This window comes from Sceloporus occidentalis, unplaced genomic scaffold (assembly GCF_023333645.1).
Source record: "Sceloporus occidentalis isolate IW3139 unplaced genomic scaffold, rSceOcc1.0.p SCAF_5, whole genome shotgun sequence".
NCBI classification, from domain to species: domain Eukaryota; kingdom Metazoa; phylum Chordata; class Lepidosauria; order Squamata; family Phrynosomatidae; genus Sceloporus; species Sceloporus occidentalis.
This window is the reverse complement of record NW_028316985.1, coordinates 49,200,871-49,222,204: the sequence shown is the minus strand read 5'-3', so window position 1 is coordinate 49,222,204 and position 21,334 is coordinate 49,200,871. Positions and strand designations below refer to the sequence as shown.

Sequence of the window (21,334 nt, the reverse complement as noted above, 5' to 3'; positions counted from 1 at the left end):
CTGTTTACTCCATATAACTTTGCTGTTTAAAGTGGGCAACCCATGCTTTGTTTAGACTCTGTCAGAATTGTGTTTGACCACAACAAACATACATGTTTATTTCTGAATGAGCATATATTACATACTTGCTAACAAGAAACATGTTTGATCCATACCTCTCATTCACTGCCCTTGTTCTCTTTCTAGTGATCAATCAATGAAAACAACCCAATTTTCCTCCAGAGTTTGAAATCAATGTGTGTGTTTTTGCGATCCTGCTATTTAAATGAAAGGGGAGCTGAAGAAAAAAAATATTTAAAATCACATCTGTAGTATTACTGAAGTAATTCAAAAATACCATATATGTAGGAACTCAGTTTGGCTGACATCTTTTTCAAATTAAAGTAACAGAAGAATGATAAATATTCATTTTCTCCATTCCCACTGGCACCAGAATGTAAATACAGCTAATTATGGTCTTATAAATATAATTATTAATCAGTTTTATAGCAACATGTTATTGTGCACAGATGTATGCAAATTTTCAGATTTCTGTCCAGATGGACTTTGTTAAGTTAAAGCAATCACTTGAGCTGAACTAAAGAACTGATCAGTAATGTTCCGTCAGCTCACAGGAAATAGCAAGTGAATATCAGATCTGTATCCTTAGTATCTACAATATGCAATGAACAGTGAAACCTGAGACTTTCCACTGATAACTTTTAGTATGTCATAGTGTAAATCTATGGCTGTTTCAATGTAGATAATGCATGCCAAGTTTACAAACTGTATGGTCCATGATGTCTACCTCCAAGCCTTCTTGTATCTATATCCAAAGAGCTGTAAATGTTTAAATTTACAATGTAGTCAGAAAAAAATAAAACTGCACCTATACAAAATGCACTATAGAATAGATACTGTGACTTAAAACCAGTTGCTAGTCCAAAGTTCAGTAGGAGTACTGAAACAATAAAACTTAAATAAATTGAGTCCATTCTAGCTGAGACTGAAATGGGTCTATTCCAGCTAAGACTAACAACTAGATGTAGTCTAGGGATAGAAAGAGCATTTCCAAATGTCTCTGGATGACAGATGTTTTATTGATGCATTAGGAAAGTCCCTCAACGGCCTCTGCAACAGCCCTTACTTCCAAAACTTTAAAATAAGGTTTCTATTATTTAAGAAAAACATTTTTAACCTAAATACTGAGTTTTATTGAATAAACATAGATCACTGATTGGTAATCTCAACAGAGACTCTTCCACATGCTACATTCTACTTCCACCATCATAGCTGCAGCCTATGGCCATTAGAGGTCTGTGGCTGAGTATTCTAAATATCCCTAAACTGCAAACCCCAGGATTCCATACAATGTTGCCATAACAATTATCATAGTGTTTTAATTGTATAGTGTCAAAGGGCTCCTATTGATTGCAAAAGGTATTCAAATACTTCTTTGCATTTTCAGGAATATGGTCAAGTGATCGTAAATTCTCTTCACCTGCCTAGTGGTTTATATATTTATTTTTAACTTTTTAAACAATCATTATTGCATTACAGATTTTTGAATGGTGAACATAATGTTACATTTAAAAAAAAACATGGAATAGGAGGCATTCAAACATTATGAAACAAACAAAAAGAGTGAAGCAGTGACTTTTTTGATCGGGTGACTTTTTTTCAAGGTGTTATCTGGTGGTGGAAAGATGTATGTCTTCTCTTGCTGTGATACTGCTAATTAGCAAACATTTAAAAACTACTATCTGTTTTTTATTTTTAAATGTGTACATTAAGTGCAGTCAATGTAACAACTAGTTTAGCCATGGCAAATGCTGCTTGGAGGATAGAAAAGTGGTCCCATAAACCTCTTGAAATCTTCTCATCCACCATATTTAAAGAACTAATTGGACAATCCCAACCATTGATGATGGTGACACTGGTGTACCTATTTGCAGGTAGTACCTGATTTAATGCAGGTAGACGGTGTGAGCAGAGCTTTGGAAAGTTCCTTGTTTTACTGTGGTTCCAAGATTCTTTCAGCCTTTGTTGATAATTCTGAGAGTATCCTTCCCAAGACCTATGTATAAACAAAGATGTAGTGGTATCAGGGCTTGCAGAACTGAAGTGTAAGGGATTTTGATTACCAAACAAGGAATGATGACATTGGGGTGGAACAGATGTGCAGGAAGGAATGGCCAGAAGCTGCTCCCAGGAGTTTATCACACGGGAGGAATTTCTCTTAATTTCAAATAAAAAGAAAGTGGGGCCAGAACGCATTCACATGAATTCGCTAGTTCAGCGAATTTACGTGAATTCGAATTGCATTCGAACTGACTTTTCATTGCCTGAAAATAGCTTGCCATTGCCCAAAATTGTGTGTGATCACCTCTCACACAATAACTTGAAACCCTACGATTGGTTTGGACTGACTTCCCATTGCTCGAATTTGCATGTGGTAGTCTATCACGCAATAACCTTAAACCCCATGATTGTGTTCAGATTGTCATTGGATTATACTTCCAATTTCCCTTGCCTGATAACGTCCCCAGTCTGATCACCCCAGGATTGTGGCAACCACATGCTGGGCCCCCAAGGTGTCCATTGGCATGGTCCCAAATTGACCACAGCAAGAAGCGGAAAAGATCTGTTCCTTTTTGGGCCACCTTAGGTCATCACTATGCCCCAAAGCCACACAGAAGCTGACTTTTTAAGCCCACCTGTTTAGGTTCAAAGTCTTCCTTCTCCTGGCTCCCATAATCTTCTAAACCTATAGTTCACAGTACCAAGGAGATATAGATTTTCAGTTACAAATTCTTGTGAGCAGCTGTGTTGTAATACTATTCCTAATGCCAACAACAACAATATTGGATTGGGCAATAAAGATTGAATTGGGCAATAAAATTAAGTTCTTGAATGAAATATAAACTGCTAGAACTGCTGGAATTATGCTCTTTAGGTACATGTTTTACCTCTTCTTTCTATCTCTTGGGTATTCATAGGACACTCCAGCCCAAGATCAACATACTAACCAATACCATGCTTTTTGCCAATTTATTATTTTAAGACTACTAAATTGGGATTTGTGCTTTTGCATGCATGTATGTGCCTTCAAATCACCCATCAACTTATGGTGAGCCCATAAATTTTGTAGGGTGTTCTAAGGCAATACATACTCAGAGATGGTTTTCCTTCCTCTGAAATACAGCCTTCAACACCTAATATTCATTGGTTATCTCCCTTCCAAGTACTCACTAGGGCTGACACTGCCTAGCTTCCAAGACCAGATAGGAACTTATCCCTTTGGGGTATGCTGCTCTTTACATAGTGTATGTGTGTGTATAAAAGAGAAATTAAGTGAATGAATGTGTGAGAAGGATTTACATGATTGTCTGCATGTTTGAATTCTCTGTGGTGGGCATGATGATGGACATTGTTATAAGGAGTTCTGGTACTTTGATATTCCCCATGTCTAATCAAATTTAAAATGTACACCACCATGGAGGGCCTTGGTGAGATTTGTTGACTAAAACCTATGCAATGTTTATATACCATTCAAGCTATCTGTTTTGTTTTGTTTAAACCAGACACCACAACTAGATCCTACAGCTTCATAGAGAAGGATTATGCAGTGGAATAATCACTGTGGGTGTCACAGGCATGAATTCTATGTATAACATAGATGGTGGTGGGGAGTGTGAAGAACTGCAGGATCTAAGCTCTGGTAAGCAGAAATGAATGCTGCCTTTGATTTGCTGTCAGTTTGAAAGACAGCATGCCCCTTTTTATAATCCCCCAGCTCACATTTAGAAGCTTCCTATCAGTGCACGCAGCAGGCATATACTGTGTGTGGTAGAAAACTGCAAAGGAAGATGAAAATGCCTCTGACACCATATATTTCTCAGAAACTGATCTTCATGTGGAGACCCATAGCTCAGAATTTGTGATGCTATATTTTTTATTGCTGATATCTGATCTGTGAGTAGTGTGCATGCCAAAGATGCTTATTGAATTTGTTACAGACATGCTTCTCATAGATTGCAAAGTGATCCACCAGTGTAGTAGCATGTCTGACAATGAGTTCAGCCTGACTTGTATGTACTCACTAGCCTGTGTTTAGTAGCTATTTGGTGAGGATTTCTAGTGAGGGCTACAAGAAGAAATGCTATATAATGTTGAAACATGTTAGCATGAGTTTAGTTACATCCCAAGTAAGTGGAATAAAAATATAATAACATTAAGCTGTAACCAGAGAGGCCTGAGAAGAAAACTAGGCTCAGAAACAGAACTGCCACTTGCCTTTCAATCAAAAGCTGACTTGTGACATGCAAAGAATAAGAAGAACGATGCTTTAATTCCTTTGTGTGCATGTGCCTTCAAGTCACCCATCGACAACACCATGAATGACACCAAGGAATACTTAGGAGTTCTAGCCCCATCCAAATTCACCACTCCAGTCTCCATTTGTTGGATGAAAATTGAAAGAGAAGCCCAGTCACATTAAGCAAAAAAAAAAATTATGTTTCTCCACGCAACTGAATTCAGGAGGTTAGGAAACTATAGGTAACACTTGGGATAGCAGTGTTTAGCTATACTGTATGGCCCATCATTCACATATTACATAAATTAGGAATCAATAATTTATTGTGTGGGGAGGAGGGGCAGTATAAGTCACAACAAATAGAGAGGTGATCAGGTCACCACCAGTTCTATGGCACCCTCACATCTTCTTGGCTGTAGTCCAGTCCAAGGCTGCCAGCTCTGTCTGATAGAACTTACCCATCTGGCTCTTTTGAAACATGCACCACTCAGAGTCAGGGGCTTTCCCAGCAGATAATGATCACCAATTAGCAGACACTAATCCTCTTTTGCATTAGCCTCCCAGCCTGAGAGAACAATACACATGCAAATCACTCCTGCATTCCCAGGCTCACACAACGTCAGGAAGAAAATCTTGTAGAACATGGCCACATAGCCCGAAAAACCCACAAAAACACTATGCACCAACTACTTAGAGGCTATGGAACCTGATGGGAAAGGGGAGGGCTTTCCCCTTGTAGTTGTTGTTCTTGTCTGCCTTCAAGGTGTTCCCAACTTATGGCAACCTTAAGGCAAACATACCATGAGGTTTTCTTGGCAAGATTTATTCAGAGAAGGTTTGCCATTGCCTTTCTAAGGCTGGGAGTATTTGACTTTCCTAGGATCACCCAGTGAGTTTCATGACTGAGTGAAGAGTCAAACACTGCTCTCCAGAGTCACAGTCCATTATGTATGCTGGCTCTGGTGGTTATCCTCTTATAAAGGGTCATTTGTTTAGTCCCAGAAAGGAGACAAAGAGGAAGTAATAGCTCTTGACAGAAAGCATTGCCAATGAGCATTCCCACCACCAGTCTTTTTGAGGCCATAGCTATCGTGGAACTGCCAAATGAAACATGAAAACAAGAGCATGGTGAGAACAGGTACAGTCTTTCCTGAATATTTCAGGAACAATAGGAATAGAATGGTCCTTTTCGCCCACTATGACAGAAAGAAGCTATGTTCTCAGGGCCTCCTTAGCAGATTCACTTGTGGGCTTTTTGCATGCAGACTCCACAACATATAGACAACATCAAAAATATACATGTATTCCATCAAGCCTGAATATTATGTTTGTCTCACCCCTTCTGAAACATACAGTTGTCAGCCATACTTACTCCAGATTTTCATTAGTCTCTATTGTGCAGAAGTCAGACATGGACTGGTAGTGTCTTCTTGAGACAATATTATATTAGACAAACAGTTCATCAGTGAAAGTTGCCAGGCAATCAGGAAGTCAGCTGGGAAAGCCCATCCAACACACTTAATCATGTAAGAATGAACATATGCACTTGCTTATTAGCTATCTATACATAGATTGTACATGTTGAATAACTGTATATCTCAATACATATTACAGAGATGGTAAATGCATTAAATATTTCATTTTTAAATAGTTCTCAAGACAGTAGGAAGTGGAGAGTTGCTCTGTATACTTCAGTGAGAGAAACAGTAAAATCAAAAGAGGTGAGGAGCTGCTTTAGTAGCAGTATCACCTGGTCCTAATGTTCATTTCTACCAGCAGTTGCCTTGCTGTTCTCTGTGTGAATATGGCACAGTTGAGAAGGCTTTATTTTTCTTATGCTAAATTAAACTAAACTATACAAGAATCTCTAAGACATTTAGCTTCAGCACATGGCTCTGATGATTTATCCCAGATGAAATTTGAATGGAATTAATTTGTAGCGTGAAATGAGATAAGCCTTTATTACAAAATGTAAACAAAGTGGGTTGATTTGCTCTCACTTTTGAAGCCACATTCCCAAATCGTTTCCTTTTACTTAAAGATTGTGTGTGTATGCTTAATGTGAGTATTAATGCATCTGTATCTATGCATGTTCTAAATTCTGTTCTCAAAAAGCCACAACAGAGAGATCATCTGAATCTATGGGTTTAAATACAGTTACTTTGCGTTGCACTATACTTGCTGTGTGAGGACTAAACAAATATATGCAGTGGTCAGTGATGAATTTGTTGTTGTTAACTGCCTTCATGTCGACCTATGGATGAGGCATCTCCAGGTCCCCCTGTCCTCTGCTGCTCTGCCCAGCTCCTGCAAACTCATGTTCTTGGTCTCTTTAATTAAGTCCATCCATCTAGCAAGTGACCTTCCTCTCTTTCTACTTCCCTCCACCTTTCCAATGATTCATGCCTTATCATGATGTGTCCGAAGTATGACAGTCTAAGTCTTGTCATCTTGGCTTCTAGGGATATTTCTGGCTTGATCTGCTCTAGGGCCCATTTGTTTGTTAAGTGCTGCCACACTGACTGCACTTCCCTTCATGTTATTTATAAATAAATAAATAAATAAATAAATCTTTTATTTGTATCCCGCTTTTCTGTGACAAGACAATCAAAGTGGCTCACAACACATTAAAATTCGCATTTACAAAATTATGTCCCAAATTCCCCTCCCCTTAAAACAGGATTAAACAAGTTACAATTGCCACCACTGTTAGGCCTGCCATTAATGAACACCCTGGCCCTCTCTGGTTGTGCTGTTCATCCCCCCTTCCACCCTCTGCCATGGCAAGTAGAACAATTAAGTCTGGATGGAAAGTGAGACACCAGGGAAGGACTGAATCACTGGTTCCACAGTGCTGGTGGAGGGTGAGCAGCAAGTTGTATGCTGTGGTATGGGAGGAGATCAATGGCAATGACATCATGAGTTACCACAGCAGTTGACACCAACCCTAGTGACACCACTGCATGAGAGTGAACATAAAAATTTAAATGGCCTTGAAGGTATTGATTTGCAGGAAACCAGAAGATTCAAATCTGATACAAGGTTTTTATGCAATTTTATTATTCCGAAAATGCTACTTTTATGTGGGTGTGGATAGTTCATCACTTCTGCTTTTTAAATGTCAAAATCATCTTTAGTCAAATTGATAATCCTAGTGAGAGAAGATATCAAATCAGTTGCTGAATGGTAAATCAAGACTTTTGTAAATCACATTGATTTTATGGGTCTGCTTTAGTTATGACTAGCAGTTGGATTTATGCCATATACTCCAAATTCTATTTTTGCAAGTTAGAGGTATACAGACCACTCTAAAGGGGTGGTCTTCAGCCATCCCTTTACTGGCCGGACTGGACTGGGGCTGCAGCCATCTCATGCCATGACCCTGATCCGGCCTGTGGAGAGAGCAAAAAGGAGCCGCAAAAAGCAGCTCTTTTTTGTGCTCTCTAAGACGCACCACAGCCACAGTGGTGCGGCTTTAAGATGCCCCTTCAGTTCTGCACCATGTGGATGCATCACCGGAGGGGCATTTTGATGGTGCATGCTGTGTGGACCAGCACACACCAAAATGGCACCCTGGGGGCAGGGTTAGGGTGTCAGCGTGCAGATGCTGTGCCCTAACTCTGCCCACAAGCCAGCATAAAGTGCCAGTCTGTATAGGGCCTTAGTTTAACATTATAACACATTATCTGGTCAGATTATATTATTGAGGGGGGGCGCAGGAATCAAACCAGTATATGAAAAACAATAGTAACCACAATCAGCAAAGGAAATGCAATACAAAATATACAAAAGCAAGCATTCCAACATTTTGTGGGCAAAGGAAGTCTAACCTGTGATGTCTGTAAACCAAAATTTTACATCTTTGGCTCCAAAAAGGGTAACAGTTTTGGTGCTACATGAGCCTTCATGCAGTTAACATTTCATAAGTGGGATGCCATAAGCAAGGATGTCCTCTCTATTGTTACTGCCTGTTTCAGCTCTGAAAACAATTGCACCAACACAGCATGCAAGTACTTAGTCTTGAGTAGGAAGAAGGGGAATCAGTTTTTACATTTCCTTTTGAGTTACATGTTGAGTTAGACTTTTGGTGCATATTCCATATCTTGATTGTTAGTCATTATAGTTCTAGTTAATTTGGTACTTTTAAGCATGTTGGATGTGTTTAGACTATATTTTTATGGGAAAGAGTACCAAGGAATAGGACTGCATTATAAACCCACAATAACAATTCTGAATTTATATTTGTTGTTTGAACTGGATGCAGGGCTGAGATTATTAATAATTGGGTGGGGATTTGAGATTTGACTATTTGATAGGTTCTTATGTTTATTTATTCATAGAATATTTCAGAGGAGTGGATTCTATGTGGATTTCCCATTGCATGTTTATAGTGAAACTTAAAATGACATGTTAGGAGAAATAAAGAAACATATATTACATACTGATAGGACAGTATGTATGATTTTACAAATCATATCAAATCTTATACAGGTTGAGTATTCTTTATCTGGAAATCCAAAATATTCCAAACTCCAAATTGTCCACATGGGTGGCTGAGATAGTGAAGCCTTTGCTTTCTGATGGTTTAGTGCACACAAACTTTGTTTCATGGACACAGTTATTTAAGACATATATAAAATTAACTTCAGGAAATGTATGTAATAAAATATATACAAAACATAAATGAATCTCATTTTTAGATTTCTATTCCATCTCCAAGATATATCATTATGCATATGAAAATATTCCATAATACCAAAATAAAATAAAATTTAAAAAAATCCAAGACATTTCTGGTCCCAAGCATTTTGGATAAGGGAGATGCAACCAGTACAACAAATTATATATTACTGACACACTTGCTCATAGGTGACAAAGGAATCACAAAGAAGGCCAGAAATGGGAAAATGAAACCAGACGTTATTGGATAAAATATCACTTTGGCAGCACATATACTAAAATTGTACTGCATACTAATGATGTGTTGCATACAGTGATTGCACATTCACAGATGTATTGCTGGACAGCAATGTACATTTTAGTTTCCTTCTAATGTTTTTTGTGGTCTGGCATGACCAAAAATATGTTGTACTTCAAAGTAAATGGCTAGTTGTATTTAATTAGGGCAGGATTTTGACTGGTGCCATAAAGGGGCAAGGAAAAGAATGAATTTGATTTTATGGAATGTTTTAGGGCTATTTTCCCCTTTCTTTGTCCCATGCCAAACAACAAACAACAAATATTTATGAAGCAACCAAGCAACAATTTGTTTTGAATTTTATTTTTAAACTATCCAGAATCTCTAGATAATTACTCATGGATGTTGTGTTGATTTTTCACTCTTAAAGTGATATATAAACAGACATGCACAATAGAATGTTAGATCAAGTTTTGTTTAAATGTATTATGAATTCTTCAGTAGTAGCATGCCTAATATGTAACCCATGTGTTCGTAATAAAATGCTAATGCTTTAATTAATTTTTTAAATGGCACAATAAATACACCTTTTTTTCTTTGTAAATTAAAAAAAAAAATAGATATTTTACTTTTCCATGATGGAGCCAAAGTGCTCTGAGTTTTCCAGTCTGGATTAGTTGGTGTCTTCAGAATGCCCTTCATTATAGCAAGATATATCATTATTATCTATTTTTAGCGCTGATGCCATTTAGCTAGGAAATAATAAGCCTGGGTTACAAGTTTCCCTTGCTCATAATGTCTGGATGTTTTCCTCACAGCATTTCTTTGCCTTAAAATTCAGAAAATGAGACTATTATGAGCCTGAGTTCCAATTTTGTGGTCTTCATTTATCAGACTACTTCTCAGTGTTTGCAGCGACAGTTGATCCAGACTCAAAACTTAATTACATTAACATCTTTCTCTCATTTTTCTCTCAATGAAATTACCATTGATTGCAACAATTAGTAAGGAGTTTTTTTTAATAAAATAAAATAAAAATAAAAATGGGAGTGTAACATACAGAACAATACCTTGCTACAAGAACAATTAACTAAATAATTTTGTAAGTTTGAAAACATCATGTACACCCTGAGGAAGAGATATGAACATTGGATAATGGTATGTCCAGATGGGAGGAAGTAATCTTTAGAAATTTTGAGAATTGCAAGTACTTTTTGTGTTGATTGTACCTGCATATTCATGAGATGCATCCAGCTTCTTTCTTGATATATGCAAGGCTTCCCTAACACCCTCTCCCTTGTGTCTTCCTCCTCTCCCTCCCACTGATCATGTACTACATCCAGTCTCATGCAACATTTCAGAAATTGATTTTCACCCATTTCCACTGAGACTTTTTAAAATTATTATTCAGGTGCTATAGTCAAACTGCATGTGGCAGAAAACTGCAAAGGAAGATGGAAGATATTACAGTAGTTAAGCATTAGATCATTTTGTTTTAGTGCTAACTTTCCTCTTCCCCTCTCTTGATCTCTTTTGAATAAGGGTATTGGAAACAATATCTATGATTGCTGGTGGGACATATCTTTTACAGTTTCCAAGATAGTACAAACACAAGCAAGTACAGATACATTTTACTTTGGGAAGCACTGTGTTAATGTAAACTGATCTGGGGAGTGGAAATGATAACTCTTTTGTAATGTTGGGAGATCTTTGAAAATACTTCAGGGTTAAGAAAACATCAGGTGGCTCCCCAAAATAAAATCAGTTTGTACAGAAAGAAAGCCTAGGACTTCCTGCATGGCAGAGGGTTGGACAGGATGGCCCTTGTGGTCTCTTCCAACTCTATGATTCTATGACTTCTGAGTTCTTTTCTTCTCATCTGGAGGCACTATATGTTTTGCTTGTAAGTTCTGTTTCTCAGAACCCTACTAAGGTTCTTCTCCCAACCTAGTTCTGACTTAGCTGTGAAACATAGGAATGGCTTCAGGCTGGTTTCTGAGTTTCTGGCAGTTAACTTGTCATTCTAATTGACCATCAGTTCTGAAACACAGAATGACATAGCAATCTCAGACATCACATGATTAGGGTTGAGGAATAGGCATAGCTTTGTATGTTATGTATTCTGCCCTGTGCTTGTAAGCCAGGGATTGGCAGTTATGACAGGTCTAGGGGATTGTCCAAGGGTCTCATGGACTGCTTACAAATAAAACAAAACCTCCAAAATGGCCAAAAGTCAACTTCTGGTTTTCAAAAATGAATATTTCTGATCCTAAGCTATATAAGGAGCATTGCAACCAATTTAAAAGATACATTGCTGTACCTCGAAGCTTCCAGCAACAGCAATTCAGCCTCAGATGAAGATTGATCTGGGAATTTTGGAGATGCTGAGGGCTATAAAACCATACTTGTATGGCTACATTTTGCTAACTTTCTCTAAGCTAACTTGCTGTGTTCAGATAAAGTGAAATATGTGATCCCACTGCTATTATTGAAGTTGCCAAAAGATTCAGCTGCCAGTTCTCTTTATTTCTCTACAGGGATGGGTGCCATCTTCTCCTTGGTCTCAATCAACAAAATGTCTTGAGCTAGCTTGTTTCTCAAGTAGAAACTATCATCTTTTTTTTAAAAAAATACTTTTTATTGCTTTATTCATTAACGAAGACATAAAAATAAAGTAAATATAGACACAATGACGAGACATTGCTATCATAATCCTTGTGTCTTCATGACCGTTTCGTTTCTTCCTTATGTTCTTGGAAATTTGGAAGAGCTCATTATCATTACAAAGTAACTGTTCCCCACTTCTTGATCTTCTTATGTATTAAAGCAAACAAGTCCAAACATTGTAGCATACAAACAACTTTACATCACAAGTCATAGTACATATATGAATTCACATTTACATTTTCATTTCATGGCTCCTCTCTCATGTCAGCTTTAGGGAAAAAGGGAGAAAAAAGGAGCAAAAGGAGAAAGCAATCCTCTTCTGTAGTTCCCTTTCTCACAAAAAAAGATGAAGAAAAGGGGGAAACCCTGCAATTCCTTCACAAGAGTTCACAACACGCTTCCAGGAACTCACTCCCTAACTCAAGATTTCTCAAAGTTCCTTAAATTAAACAGTCTGGGAAAGGACATAGCATTCTTAATCTTCCTCCCAGCCAATTCTTCTTTCAGTAGAAGTAAATTGTATCCTTCTCAGCAATTGAGCACTCCCCACTTTAATTTTCTTTCCCAACCTTCTCCCTTCAGAAGCCGGTTTCAAATGGCTCTTTACCAAGTTCCTCTTAATTCCAAGTCTTCTTGCAATTGAATATATATTCCAGTTTGGGGCCTCACTAGGAATAGCTCGCACACTTAAAAAGTTGCTGCTGAAGTTGGTGTCTAGCTGACTACAAAGCGCCGCATCCGCTGCTCTACGGCTCTCGCTGAGCCCCCTCTCTCTCCCTTCTTCACGACAAAGCAGAGGAGCTGTGGTAGGGCTCTCAAGCCCCCTTCGGACCCTCGACCCAAGCCTCACTTGATTTGGGCACCCTCGGTGTCACCAACAGATGTTTGTCGGGACGGTAAACGGCAATTGAGTGGGAGACGGAGCAAAGTTTCTCGCCTCCAAGCACCTTGGCGTTGCAACTGAAAGTCCGAAACTATCATCATCTCTTAGGTACAGTAATAACAATGATGATGATGATGATGATTTATTTATATTTTCCCCTCTCTCCCAGATGGATCGAGGTGGGATTACAGGCTGTTAAAACACATACATTAATAATAAAATACATATAAAAGCTCACCAGATGAGATCCATCTTAAGTGCCTTCATAAATGGCTCCAAGGAAGTAATAAGATGGATCTTTCCTGGAAGACGGTTCCACAATTTTGGAGCAGCCGCTGTGAAGGTTCTCTGGGAGGTTAATATCAGCCTGGTTGATTGATGTTCTAACACATTCTTCCCAGTTATTCTGAGAGTGCGGGGCAGATTATGTAGGGAGAGGTGTTCCTGCAAGTAACTCAGGCCCAAGTCATGTAGGGCTTTAAAGATAATGACCAACACCTTGTATTGCTCCAGAAGCTTGTTTTCCCTTATCCAGCCCATTACCAACTCAAGGCAGGCATCCAAAGAAGAGATGCCATCTTCAGTCACTGCAGCAGTCAGAGACATAGAGAAATAAATTTGGGTGTCAACAGCATACTGATAACACCACGCCTCATGACACTGGATGATCTCACACCACGGCTTCATGTAAATGTTAAACAGCATGGGGGACAGGATGGCGCCCTGAGGGACACCAAAAGTCAGCCCTCTTTTAGAAGAGCAGCTGTCCCCCAGCATCACCATCTGGAATCTGCCCAAGAGGTAGGAGTGAAGCCACTGGAGCACAGTGCCCCCGATACCTAACTCCCTCAGGCATTCCAGAAGGGTCCCAGGGTCTATGGTATCGAAGGCCGCTGAGATGTCCAAGCGCACCAACAGGGTCACACTTCCCCCGTCGATGCCCAGACGGAGATAATTGACTAAGGCAACCATGGCCGTCTCAACTCCGTATCCTGCCTTGAAACTGGTTTGAAATGGGTTCAGTACCTTGATGTCCAACCTGCTGGCATCACTGTTTCTCCCTATTTCAATTCTCAACGACTATTGCAGAAACATGCTTGTGTCCCAGCAAGTAAACATGAGCATAAAATTGAAAAAAAAAATGCAAGTAGAAAAACTCTCCCCTCCCACTAACATTTTCCAGTAATGCCCATAATCATAATTTACTGATCTGATTCTCAATAGAGCCAAAGAAAATGTGTTCATTGTGCATGAAGAGTAACTGAATGTCTCAGATGTATCTTTGGTTTTAGATGCTTTTTTTCCCATTGGAAGTTTAAAATAGAATCCACAACTGTTCATTTATTCTCAGCCCCATTAACATGATTGGGAAAAGGCTGGGGTAATTTGTTCACGACCCAAAAGATTCAGTCACACAAAATTTCACATAGTACTTGGCAGGATAGAGTGGTTATTCTTTATCTGTAAGTAAGTAAGTAAGTAAGTAAGTAAATAAATAAATCCCCAATGACTGTAATTAGACATTTGTCTTCTGTGATCCAAAATCATGGATTCTCTAATTTCAGGAGAGTTAACCAAGTAGCTTTCCCTATCAGTAAACTATTTTCAGCGTAACAACTTATATTTCATACACCCTACTATCCCCCCCCCCAAAAAAAAAACTTACCAGAAAGCACATGTGTAGAATTTAATCCTTTTAAATTACATACTGAGACTGTAAGAAACAAAATGTTATTACTGTTATATGTTCATGGTATAGATTAGACACACATTTGAGTATTAGTTCAAGGTGGATCTTGAGGTTTGTCTTCACTGACCCGAATATTATGGACATTGGTGGATGAGCATGTGGGGATGTCTGTATTTCAAACGCTGATACAATCAGTATCCTATGCGTGTACAACACTGTAATGAGGTCTGGAGTTGAATTTGATGGTCCCATGGAGGACATTTCTGGCTCTCTAGATTTTAGAGGACTATTTCAGAATTCCTTGCTTTTTATTTTTTTTATATTTGTTTATTTATTTTATTTTGTCAGTGGGCCTTTTCAGCGCCTTAGACTTGCAGGTATTAATTCAAGCAAAGTGTCCACTATCCTCCTTAGTTATGGAGATTACCATTGAAGGAGACAGATGGCTCTTCTAGAAGAGGGTTTATCTTACTTTCATCATTTTTCCCTATTCCCTTCTCTGTTGTTGAGAATGTTAAACTGTGAGTCTATAAAGAAGCTAGTAAGTGAGATAAGAATGGAAGATGGGAGAGTTATTTTGGAACTCTGCAGACACCTCTATTATGCAAAAACTACCCCCAATAATAATAATAATAATAATAATAATAATAATAAACAAACGACAGAGGAGCTGTATCTGTTGGGTGTTAATGCTATGAACTCACATGTTATGATCAACCTATATATATGTGTAATAAACCCTTCTCTACAATAATGATGGTCACTGGCAACCATCAGATTCTCAGTGCTTAGAAAATTATTGCAGAACATTAGACTATGCTTTCCTCCTTTCCACCCAACAATCAATATAATTATGTGCTTTAAAATGTATGCAGAGTACATTTTACAGTGCTGGTAATGAAAAAATTCAGTAGGGCAAGAAAAAGGAAGGAAGACAGTAAAGTTCTTGCTACCATCTTCTTCCCCTGAGAGTTTGAGTTTGAGAGTAGTTTCTCAACCCCAGAAACATTACACTTCTTTCTCCAGTCTGCTGCCCTCCATATGTATTATATTACAGCTCCTATCATCCTCGAATCAGCACAGCCATCAGGATTTATAGTCTATAGTAGAAAGCTTGGGAAGGCCAAGCTTAGACAATATCTTTGTTCATGGCTAAAGACAGCTTCTGGATGTCATGTTACCGTTTCAAGCACTCTTGAATTGTGAGTACTGAGTTAATGCTATTTGCAAAAAAGATGTGATGGAAGTGGCAGAAATATAACAATGAACTCTTGCTGTTCATAAGAGATGAGCCTGACAAAACCATCTACTCTGAAGACAAAACGTGGTTGCACTTGCCTAAATATACATGCCTAAATGTAAAAGGAGATTTCTGGATTCCCAGGTAATTCTTTCAATGAGACTAAGAGAATCTTTGGAGAGTCAGTGTGATGTAGTTGTTTGTGCATTGGACTAGGATTAGATTCAAATTCTGGCTCAGGCATATAAATCAACTGGGTGACCTTGGTCAAGTCACACACTCTCAGCCTCAGAGGAAGGCAATGGCAAACCCACTCTGAAGAAACCTGCCAAGAAAATCCCAAGATAGGTTCACCTTAGGGTTATCCTAAGTCAGAAATTACTTCAAGACACATAGCAACAGTAGTAAAGGGTGGCACCTCTCGTCAAACTCATAAGCCCCGCCCACTGACAGGTGCCCCGCCCCGGAAGTCCCGCCTTAACAGGAAGTCCCGCCTTAACCGGATATCCGGCCTCCTGCCGGAAGTCCCGCCCTCCCCGGATATCCGGCCTTCTGCCGGAAGTCCTGCCCTCCCCGGATATCCGGCCACGCCCCCCGCTTGTGGCCCCACCCCAGCATGAAACCCCGCCTGTAGGTGGAGCGTCTGAAGGGACTCATGTGACCATGATGATTCAAAAGGGCCAATCAGAAGACGGTTTTAGCAACGCTACAGGAAGCCTTTGGGCAAGCCCAGACATGTTCAGAGAAGACAACATGGAGGCCCCCACTACTTCTGCAAACTCTACAGAGCAAGAAACAGGGGATGTGAAGCCAAAAAGCAGAAAGCGTTATCCTAGCAATAGTTCAGATGATGGGCTTTCTACCTATGCTGACCTGGCTAGCGAAGAAGCTGATGAGATTTGCAAAGCATGGAACCGCCTGGTGGATGCCGTTTCAGCAGAACCAGCTGTAATGCAGGTAAAAAAGTGGGTTTTTTTTATTTTTAAAGGGTTTTGACTAGCCTTACAAAGTCGGCTCCCCACCTCTCCTCTAAAAAAACAAAAAAAAGACTATTTTCTTTATATTTTAGCAACCTCAGGCCAGTAGCAGTTCTGCAGAGAAGTGTGCTGAAGCATGTGGAGGCAACACATTACCTATAGCTCTGTGGAGGTTTGCAAGCATTGGCTGGAATGATATTCCAGTAAGTCATCTTTTAGAAGGGGATTTTGGTATTAAGTGTGTGTGTTTTAAAAATGCATTTTAAAGGTAATCTATCTTATTTCTTTTTTAGGATTTCGTCGAGATGTCTACAGCTCAACCTAGCCCTGTGGTCATGGCTAAAATTCTTGGACTAGATGTTCCAAAAGAACCATTAAATTTTTCTCCCAGAGAATTGAAAGTTCTCATGCGGTCAACAATCAGAGCTGTGTGTTATGGAATCATCACCCATTGTTTGCAGCAATATCGCTATGAATCCTGTGTTGGCTGTGTAATCTCTGCCCCTGCTCAAAATTCCCATGACTGTCTGTTGTGGTCAAAACGTTATCTGTGTAGAAAACTGAGCTGGTTATGTGGGCAAATAGATTTTAAAAACGTGTTACACGTATATATTCTTGTAGCTTACAGTTTCAATGGCCTATTGATAACAAATGAGACTGTAGACCAAATCTTGCAACTTGTAACTAAAGTAGAGAGATCTGAAAATTCACTGAAGGAATTAAATAACATTTTGAAACCCAGGGATAAGCCTATTTTGGAGCATGTGTTAAAAGTGATTAAAAATAGATCTTATAAAACATTTCTAACAACTATTAACAGACCATCTGATCCATAAAGACTGACTAGAAGTTTGTTTGAAAACTGTTGGCTGCTTTGATATTTTTTTAAAAATGTTTGTTAAAAGGTTATAAAATAAAAAAGAGTTTATTTTAAAAAGGTGTTTGTGATTTTCTTTTCAAAAAAGTGACTACTCTAGAGCTGGCTCATAATGAGTATTTACAATGGGGGGGGGGGGGGTATCAGTATTCATGCACCACTCAATCTCCCTAGAAAACATGAGGCTTTGGTGGTGTGGGGGATACAAAATGGAGGGGTGGAGGGTGGAGATGGCTCTTTAAATTAAACAATGAAGAGGGGGTGGGGGGAAGCCTTCTTACAGAAACCCTCCAAACTTCCTGACCCTCCTTAGCCTAAAAACAGAAATAAAGCAAAGGAGAGATTCTTACAATTAAGCTGTACAGCTACCTCTCCAACCCCCCCCCCCCACTTCAAACAAAAAGCAGAAATCAGGGTGGCTCTTAAATAATGTAGAGGGTTGAAAATCATTTTTTGCAACCCCCCAAGGCCCCCTCCCAATGTCTCCTAAACACAGAAACAAAAAGCATGGTTGAAGTTTTAAACAGACACTATATTTCCCTGGTGGGGCCCTCTGCAAAAAGTTTTTTAAAAAGAGAAAAGGGGAGGGGGGTGGCTTACCACATGGCTATGTGCCCTGCAACATGTACACCTTAGGGGTGGGGGGCCACCTTAGGGGGATGGAGGGACATAGATCCACCCCCAAGGACCACCTTTGGGTCATAGATCCACCCCCAAGGACCACCTTAGGGGGGGTGGAGGGACATAGATCCACCCCCAAGGACCACCTTTGGGTCATAGATCCACCTCCAAGGACCACCTTTTGGGGGAGGGGGGATAGATCCAACCTACCCTTTTTCTTAGGGGTGGGTGGGGGCAGGTCTCAAGAGCCAATCACAGACTGGTTACCTGACGTATAAAAGTTCTGCAGAGAAGGGGGTCTGTCCTTTTCTGGCTGCCATACCTATGAGACTCTGTGGTTCTTGGTAAGTTTTTTCCTGTATATTCCATAGCATTGTTTTTTTAAAAGAAGGCCTTTATAACTATTGCCTTTTCCCCATTTTTAAACTTTATTCAAAATGGGCTGTTGTGGGCCTTTTCCCTCACTAAAGAATAAATATTTGATGAATGTCCATTAATTTGGGGGGGAAAACTGAGCAGCTTTAAAATTACAAGCATAACATGCGGCTTTCTCTTTTTCCATGGACTTCATCTAAAATCTGGGGCTTTGGGCCATAAAAACATTGGTATTTATGCATTTTCCTGTTAAATGTTTTTAATTGTTAGCATGTAGTTCTGTTAGAAAGAAATTTTACATGTGCTACAAATGTTTTAGAAGCCTTTTTAAAAAATACTTTTCAAAGCTTACTGAGAGTAGAAATGTGTGGATTAGGATATACGGGTTTTTAAAATGTCTGGCAAATGGTTTCACTTGGAAACATGTGCTCAGCACTGTTTTAAATTTTTTTTTTTTGTTAAATATATATTTTTAACAAAGCTCTTTTTGGTATTTATGAAACAAGGTTTAAAATGCTTTAGAAGCCTTTTTAAAAAAACTTTGCTTTGCTTACTGCTGGGTATGTTTGATGGGATTAAGAAAGATGTGTATTAAAAAGTCTGGCCCCTGTTTCCACATGCAAAACATGTGCTTGGTACATTTTTAAAAATTTTTGTCAAATATTATTTTAAAAAGCTCTCTTTTTGTGAAACAAGGTTTAAAATGCTTTATAAGCTTTTTTTTAAGAGTATTCTGGAGACTTTGTGGGAAGATTTGATGGGGGTAGAAAACAAAGCTCCAGAGGTGTTAATGGGTTTATGGTCAAGAGCTGATTACTCATACGCAGCAGAGTTACAGCCTTTTGTATTGTTAACTTTTGGCTTGTTGGTGCTAAAAGTTCATTTAATTGTTAAATAAGCCTATTTGGAAAACTTCTTTTTGCCATTTTCCCCCAAAAAGTTCTTTTTTAGGTTTTAAATTGTCTAATGTGCCTGTTTTAAAAGCTCTTTTTTTTGGTTTTTCTCAAATAAGTGCCCATTTGGAAAATCTTTTTATTCTGTTTAAAACTTTTTTTTTTTTGCCAGTTTTTCTTAAATAAGCCTGTTAACTACCATTGCTTTGAGCATTGCTTTGTGTGTGTAGGGGTTAGGAATTGATGGTGACTAGGTAATTTCAAAAGATTTTATTGGGTGGATAGCTTTGTTATAGGACATTAGCATACAAGAGCTTATGCCGGAAATAACAACCACTTTAGATATAAAATATTGTACAGACGGTTAAAAACAGCTGTTCTCATATTTCTGGGTGTAACTTCATGCGTCATTATTAAGCCGTTTTCCTGAAATAATGAAAAGAAAAAAACTGTTAGGGCAACACATTTTTCTCAATTGATCACTGGTTCCATAGGGTTTCCTAAAGAATATGTGTTAAACTTACCCAGCTGCCATTTTCCTTCATCCAGATGTGTTTCTCAATTATCAAATAGCCAGCAATGCAATTGGTAATTTGCTGTACATTTCCTGTTGTGAGAGGCACACCTCTGGTCTTCAGCTTTTTGGCAATAAAACCTCCAAATAAGAGACTGTTGACTTCCAATGCCAAATATCCTGTGGATCGTGTGAGTATGAAAGTGTTCAGCATCCCGAGAGGCAGCCGCGTCTCTAATCAGGAGAACCTGTTTCTGGGACAATTACCTAAACAGGTGGTTATAGGCCTGGTGGACAATGATGCCTTTAGCGGTATTTACAACAAAAATCCGTTTAACTTTAAACATTATGATATTAATTTTGCGGCCCTTTACCTGGATGGAGAACAGAATCCAATGAAACCGTTTCAGCCCGATTTTCAAGAGGGAAACTGTGTGCGAGAGTATATGAGTTTGGTACAAACGGCGGGCAAGCATATGAAAGACAGGTCTCTTTTAATTAACCGTGAAGAATATGCAAGAGGTTACACACTTTTTGCATTTGACCTGACTCCAGATCAAGAAGGAGGTGACCACTACTCTTTGATTAAAACTGGAAACCTGAGGGCAGAGCTGCGTTTTGCCAGGCCCCTGCCAGCCACTGTCAATATGGTTGTTTATGGAGTTTTTGACAATGTGATAGAAATAAATCAACGAAGAAATGTCTTGTTTGATTATATGTAACATGGATAGCCTGCAGTTAACCCGCATACTGACTTCTGACCCCTATACTCGGAAGAGCTTCTATGGAGTCTTCCCCTGTGACATGCTCCCCAGAAAGAAGCTGCTGCAAAGGCCCCTGAGCTTGGTCATAAACACCCATCCTCACAACCTTCCAGGAGAACATTGGCTTGCTATATACTTGACAGAAGAAAAAAATGGCGAATTTTTTGACTCCTACGGACACCCTCCAGACCACCCTCTGTTTCCTAAAACAATCATGAATTTTTTAAGAAAAAATGGCTACAAAACTGTGTTTCAGGGTCATCCAGTACAAGCCCCAGACTCTGTGGTTTGTGGATATCATTGTGTGTTTTTTCTGCAACAGCGCGGCAAGGGCCTGACATTTAAAAATATTCAAGACCTATATTCTCACAATTTGGAAAAAAACGATGAGATGGTTGTACAGTTTGTGAAAAAGAAGAAGAACTTGCCCGGGCTTGTCTCAGACATGTTCCAGACTACTCAGGGATGTGTATCCTGTAATGAATTTCACCACCGCATTTCCTAATAAACACACCCCCTCAGAGGGTTTTATTAAAACATAATCTGTGTCCTGGCTTTTATTTTCATTTTAAAAAAACACTCACAGACTATCAAATAGTTTAAAAAGAAGACTTTTAT

At 39.0% G+C, this 21,334-nt stretch overlaps 2 protein-coding genes across 2 annotated transcripts; both read left to right on the top strand.

Annotated features, from left to right (window-relative positions):
• Positions 1-16,233: 16,233 nt before the first annotated feature.
• LOC149312135 (uncharacterized) lies at positions 16,234-17,590 on the top strand. Its single transcript, XM_089526806.1, has 3 exons — positions 16,234-16,652; positions 16,765-16,875; positions 16,966-17,590. Exons 1-3 carry the CDS (start codon positions 16,359-16,361, stop codon positions 17,506-17,508), a joined length of 948 nt encoding a protein of 315 aa, XP_089382932.1. The 5' UTR covers positions 16,234-16,358; the 3' UTR covers positions 17,509-17,590.
• A 2,427-nt stretch (positions 17,591-20,017) lies between these two features.
• LOC149312134 (uncharacterized protein F54H12.2-like) lies at positions 20,018-20,674 on the top strand. Its single transcript, XM_089527172.1, has one exon. The coding sequence runs from the start codon at positions 20,018-20,020 to the stop codon at positions 20,672-20,674; it is 657 nt and encodes a 218-aa protein (XP_089383298.1).
• Positions 20,675-21,334: the final 660 nt, after the last annotated feature.